The sequence below is a fragment of the Trichosurus vulpecula genome, chromosome 9 (genome assembly GCF_011100635.1).
Source record: "Trichosurus vulpecula isolate mTriVul1 chromosome 9, mTriVul1.pri, whole genome shotgun sequence".
Taxonomy (NCBI): domain Eukaryota; kingdom Metazoa; phylum Chordata; class Mammalia; order Diprotodontia; family Phalangeridae; genus Trichosurus; species Trichosurus vulpecula.
This window is the reverse complement of record NC_050581.1, coordinates 7264461-7271039: the sequence shown is the minus strand read 5'-3', so window position 1 is coordinate 7271039 and position 6579 is coordinate 7264461. Positions and strand designations below refer to the sequence as shown.

Genomic DNA, 6579 nt, shown 5'->3' with positions numbered 1-6579 from the left:
TATTGCTTTATTCAATTCATGTAACAATCAGCATGTTCTCTATTCTGCTTGGGTTTTTTATTGTCTGTTTTAGGTTGTAATTTTCCATAGAATTATATCCATGTCTGTTAACTCACATCACAAAATGCCTAGACCAAAACCCCACCCAGATCATTGTTTAATAATTGTAAAGACTGATAGTAGTGCTAAATTAACAGCTATACCACCTAAGACAAGTTATTTAACCTCTCTGGGCCTCAGTTTCATTGACTGTAAGAAGAGGGGTTTGAACCAACTGATTTATACAGTCCCATCCAGTTCTATAACTTTATTGAGAAAAGCATTGCTTAGCAGCATAAAAATCTTATGGGAAGAGTATGAAGAAATCACATGTGGTTGCAAACTTTGGGGAGTGAAATTGTTGGAAAAATTTTGGGATTGACTTTTAGCGTGCTGGAGAACTTTCAATTAGCAAAGATTATTCAGTCAAGAAAGCAGGTCTCAAATCTTAGCTGATGGAATGATTTTCTTTCAGCTAATCAAGGTTTAAGATTATATCAGGAGTGCTGGGGCTTTCTATTCAGTGGCACAGTGTGGGGAAAACACAATGAATGTGATCTTGTGGCCACAGGACCCATACTCAATGCCTCATTCTGCTACTTACCACCTATGTGATGTTAGCCAGGTCACTTCAACTCTCTTAACTTCATTTTTGGACATCTCTGAAATAAGGATGTTGAATTAGCTGACCTCCAAGCTCTCCTTCAGCTCTAAACACTGTGATCCTAGGTAGCGACACACAAGAGCTTCAGCATAACTTAGACTTTCCACATGAAATGATGAAGAGTCTCACAAGGTCATCATGTAAATTCAAAATGTTAACCTAGTATGTTTTATGGAAGCATCTGTGGCTTATACAAGCTATTAAAGGCAGTTATTTCCATAGAAGAGGTGGTATGGAATAGAGGATAGAGTACTGGCTTCAGAGAAAGCTAGACCTGACACACTGTCTGTGTGACCTTGGGTAAGTCACTTAACCTCTTGGTTTTCAAGGAAACTCTCTAAGATTGTAAGTTTTAGAGAAGGTGCTGACTTGCAAAGAGAGAGGGAGTTTTCTCATATGGAAATTTTCTGTATCAGTGAAGTAGCAGGTCTAGTTCATACCTTTAGACCTATTTATGCAAGGATCCTTACTTTTACTTGACCAGTCATTGAGTCAACAGAGTATCCAAAAGGAAATTCACATTGAGAAGTAATTTTTCTTCAGTACTTTCTTGACAGCGTCTTTCACCTCTTTATTCCTCAAACTGTAGATGATAGGATTCAACATTGGGGTCACCACAGCATATAAAACAGTGAATAATTCATCTGAAATCTGAGCTTCTTTGCTCTTGGGTTTCATGTACATGAAAATAATGGTCCCATAGAATATTATCACCACAGTTAGGTGGGCTGAACAGGTGGAAATGGCTTTGTGTCTCCCTTCTGCCGAATTCATCCTCAGAATGGTGGAGAGGATGAAAATATAAGATATAAAAATCAGCATCACTGGAATAGGCAGGAGAATTATACTGCCCACCAGCATGATAATTTCACTGAGGGAGGTATCAACACATATGAGTTTCAAGATGGCCAAGATTTCACATGTGAAATGGCTGACCACCTTGTGTCCACAGAAAGGCATCTGCATGGCAATTATTGTCTCCATAATGGATTTCAGAAAAGATAAGATCCAGGAGAAAGCAGCCATCCCTAGGCAAACTTTCTTGTTCATGATGATGGGGTACCTCAAAGGGTGGCAAATTGCAACGTAGCGGTCATATGCCATCATGGCCAGGAGAATACATTCTGTTGATCCCGTGGCAAGGGAGAGGCACATTTGCACAGCACAGCCAATGAAAGAAATTGTTTTTCTTTTAGACAGGAAGTTCACCAGCATTAAAGGGATAAAGGTTGATGTGTAACAAATGTCCAGGAAGGATAGGTTACTGAGGAAGAAGTACATGGGGGTGTGGAGGTGAGAATCCAGTATGCTGATGGCAATGATAATTCCGTTACCCACCAGGGTGATCAGGTACATCACCAGGCACAGCACAAACAAGAGACTCTCCAATCTAGGGTAGCTGGAAAATCCCTTCAGAAAGAATTCGATGATAATGGTGTCATTGACTCTTTCCATTTCATTGTCCCCCTTCTTACCTGCAGAGACTTGGAGAAAGACACAATTTATTATGTTTTCAGGCAGGAAATGCTGGTGTCACTAATGAGATTTCCCCAGAATCTCTGGCCTAATGCTATTGTCTATTTTCTCAGGCCGGGTGTATACATTTTCACAAACCCTTAATTTTGCAAACGGGGATCCTCACGAGGAAAAGTTAGAGAGGGAACTATAGGTGGGGGAAGGGAAGGGCTGCCCATTGGTCTACTGTTCCTGCATTGTTCCGGGTCTTCGCAGGGGATTGAAGGGAAGGAGCCCTTAAGGCAAGAGAGCAGAGGTTCATTGCTAGCAGAGGAGGGAGAAAGGAAGGGGACTGGGTGCACTTCAAGGGCCTGGTGACTGGAGAATAAGGGTTGGCTTCTCTTCATCAGTACCACCCAACAGCAGCTGTTTGAAGATAGATTCCCCCTCCCTCCCTTATAAAGTAATGGAATGCGGGCATTTCAAGGTATGCCTTAAAGCACACCGTACCTTAAAGAGGAGAATGGACTTGAGGAAGTGGGGATCAAGGAAAGGGAATCTTAGGTCATGCTTTCTTGTGGATTCTTTTGCCTTTCCTACATGGAGAAACTGCTCATCTTAGTATCAGAGATTTAGTGTTGGAAAGGATCTTAGAGGTCTTCTAATCTAATTACCTCATTCTACAGATGAGTAAATCGAGTCCAAGAGAAGGTAAATGATCTGCCTGGGGACAAGCAGGTAGCAAGTGTCACTGTAAGTGTCTGAACCCTGGTCTTCTGATTGCAATTCTACTACTCTTTTCACTTTAGTTCTCAAACTTTTATGTCAGTCTGGTTTTTTAAACCTTCTTTTCTGTGTCATGGACCTCTTTGGCATCTAGGGAATCTTGTGGATCCCTTCTCAGAAATATTTAATGAGAATTTCTACCCAGCCCCAAAATGAGGGAAAGGGAGGGAGGGAGAGAGGCAGGAAAGGGACCTGTACCCATAGAGGGAGGGGTTCAAGGACATATGGGTGCCAGGGACAGAGAAGCAAGATCAGGAGGAGGAACATTCCCTAGGGTGGGACTAGACACATGGGGTCCTGGCCAGAACCTAGAGGAAGAAGGGGAAGGGAGGGCAGATGAGTAGGGGCCTGGCATAATACACATAGTACCCTAGCTCAGAGGGAGGGAAGACAGACACAGGGGTGTACACCCTGGGGGGTGGGGAAAGCAAGGCAAAGGTGTCCTCTCTAGGTTCCAGAGGTTTCAAGCCAAGCCCCTGAACCAACTGTGCTGTGCTTGTTCTTTTTTCATCTTTCACTTAGTGGTTTTTTGGGGAGGTGGGGCTGGGGGTAGTGTAGGAGGCTGAAGAGGGCCAAGCCAAGGGGCAGGAGTGGGGAGAGAGCACAGAACTGTTAAGCTAATGGAGGTGTCTTTTTGGATTTCAGATTTCTTTCAGAATTCTTTATATAAAGTGGAATTTGTGTAATTTGAATATATAAAACAAGAACTATCTGTATACACATGTTTACATATGTATATTTCTATCTATGTAGCTAACTCTATCTATCTATCTATCTGTCTGTCTGTCTGTCTATCTAAGTTCACAGTCTCCAGCTTAAGAACCTCTGACATTGACCAAAACATGATTAGGATAGAGTTGAAAGTGGGAATTGAGGGAAGCCAAGAGAGCAGAGAGGAACTACTTAAGTGGGAGGCCAAGTATTTAGGAAGACCTCGTCCAATCTACTGATATCTCCAAGTATGAGGAAAAGAGTAGGGTGGAGAGGAAGACTGTGATCCAAGCACTGAACTCTTTAAAAAAGGAGAGAAACTTGAGGATAAGAAGACCTTGGTTCAAAGTTCACCTCAGAAAAGAATGAGCAATATCACCACGAGCAAGACACTTAGCCTCTCTTGGTCTCAGTTCCCTCATCTGTAAAACAGGGATAATAAGTCCTATTATACTTACAGTGGTATTGGGAGGATTAAGTGAGATTATCCTTATACAAAAGAACTTTGCAAAGCATACACATGCCAAACACTGTTAGTATTTGGGTAGGGTGATATATTTGTTGAGAGGAAGGTCTGGAAGTGCCAGTGAGGAATAACAAACATGCCTTTCTCCTACAACAGGGTTTTAAGAGTTGTGAAAGGAGTGTTCTTCTACAGGAAGCCACATTTCCTTTAGTGAAAAAAGATTGTAAGATAGAAATGAGCATTAGAAGAAGTTTAAGGCAATTTTGTTTTGCTGTGGACGTAAAGGATTTCCCAGAGGACACAATGAAAGCATCAGGGAGGGTAGGATAGGAGGGTTATGGCTTTGGTGGTTGTTGGTGAAAAACCCAAAGGGGGTGATAGTGGCAGCTTTTGCCCAAGTAGTCTTTTCCTCCAAATCTTAGGGAATTGAGGAAGGGGAGAAAATAATTAAGTAGGTTTTCTAATTCTTGCTTCTATCACCAGATATCCGTTCTGTTCCACTTACTTAAATTTTCCGTAGGTTCCCCAGTCCCTAGTTAGGGTTCTGCATCTAAGTAATTACAGCTTTTTCTACTTGGCTTTGAGAAGGGAGTAAAAGGTTGGACAATGGTTTTCTATTCCTCAAAGTGTTGAAAAAAACCTTTCTAGTTTCTCTCATTTTCTTTAGGCTTGAGAGGGCATGGTTACACATACCTTTGAGGTAATCTAGCAGGTACACCTTCCTGATCAATGAAGTCAATACCTTCAGTGGCACTGCCCACACAGAGTCCCTGCATTGTCTGGAGCAATGGTCACTTGTGTACAACCAGGTTTTGGGAAGTCCAGGGTTATTTGGCCAAAGAAGGAACATATACGCAGAACTCTAGTTAATCTTTCTGATCCTTGAAGGAAAGTACGGAGACTAAGCATCAGTAGAAAGGAAACCTTTGACTGATATTAGCAAGGAAGAAAAAGAAAGAGGTGACACTTTTCATCAATAAATATATTTTAGATGGAGTATGGTATGGTACAAGGGTAGAGTAGGAAAGTGGATTTAGGAGATGTGGGTTATAGTCCTAACTCTAACGCTTTTTAATTAAGTGACCATGAGACAATGATATAACCTAATCAGCCATGGTTTCTGCATTAATCAAAGGAGATTAATAATATTTATACACTATATCATTATTGTTTCTCCTCCTGAAATGGATCCAATATCCTTTGACAACAGTAATTCTTGATAATAGAAACTTGATCTCTGTTTATTATAAGTGAATTGCTCTTATCAAGCTGTCACCAATAATTAACTAGATATTTATTTCAGATTAATGAGAAAGTAACTTTTCTATCTAGGTTTCTATTCTAACAGCTGCTACCCACCTCAGGGATTAGGGTCCAGATGACATACACCGTATAGAACTTAGAAACAAATGGGAACACGTAGAAAGAGAAAAGATTAAGTGTGGGTAATGGAGCTTAGTGGGGAAAGTTTGCTAACAATCACAGAGGACTCTTTTCTGACACTTATTTCAAATGAACAGAGATGGCATGGCATAGTGAATAGAGTCCTACACTCACAAACAGAGAGAACTGGCTTCGAATTTTGCCTGAGACATTTAAAAGTTGTGGGATCCTGGGCAAGTCACTTAATACACATTTACAATTTATTTTTTCTAAAAAAATTGCCAGCTTACTAGAAAAAGTTTAAATAGCAAATTTCAAAATGTTTAAATCGCTTGTTTTAGTACTATTTTAATAACTCCTTGTACGTCAAGCAAGATGAGGGAAAAAGTTACTTATGTTTCATGATCCAGTCAAGAAATATTTTTAAGTACCTTCTATGTACCAGGCACTGGGGAGAAAAGCTTAACTCTGCAACTGGAAAAAGGTTAAAGGCAAACTAAACTTCAGACCTATAACTCATAGCACATGGTGGTGTTACCGAATTGAAACTGAGTACTGATTTACACCCGCTTGTTTTCCATTTAAAAAGAACTGACTTATTGGACATTTGAAGGGGTGGAAAGAATAACATCTCCTCCCCTCTCTGCCTTTTCCCCTCACTCCCTTTCTTTCCTTCCCTCATTTTCTTTCTGCCTCTATTCCTCCTCTCTCTCTCTGTGCAGACTGATGCATAATAGCTAGAGAAGGAACCACTGAAGATATATCACACAGAAACACATGCACACATCATAGAACTCCAGAGTTGTGAGGCTCAAATGAGATAATGGATGTAAAGCACTTTGCAGATCTTAAAACACTATATAAATCCAAGATGGTTATCATCTTCATCATCATTAAAGCCTCCAGCAATAAAGGAATGCGTTGCTAAATGTTTAAGAACCAGGCTCTCTAGGGGAAAAAAGTACATGTGCGAGTGTACACACACACACACACACACACACACACACAAACACACACACACACACGTGTGCGCGTGTGCACGCATACACACACACACCTGAACACATACTTTAAA

At 40.9% G+C, this 6579-nt stretch overlaps 1 protein-coding gene across 1 annotated transcript; it reads right to left on the bottom strand.

Moving 5' to 3' along the window:
• Window positions 1-1219: 1219 nt before the first annotated feature.
• On the bottom strand, window positions 1220-2158 carry LOC118831142 (olfactory receptor 13J1-like). Its single transcript, XM_036738307.1, has one exon. It carries the CDS (start codon window positions 2156-2158, stop codon window positions 1220-1222), a length of 939 nt encoding a protein of 312 aa, XP_036594202.1.
• Between the last annotated feature and the right edge of the window lie 4421 nt (window positions 2159-6579).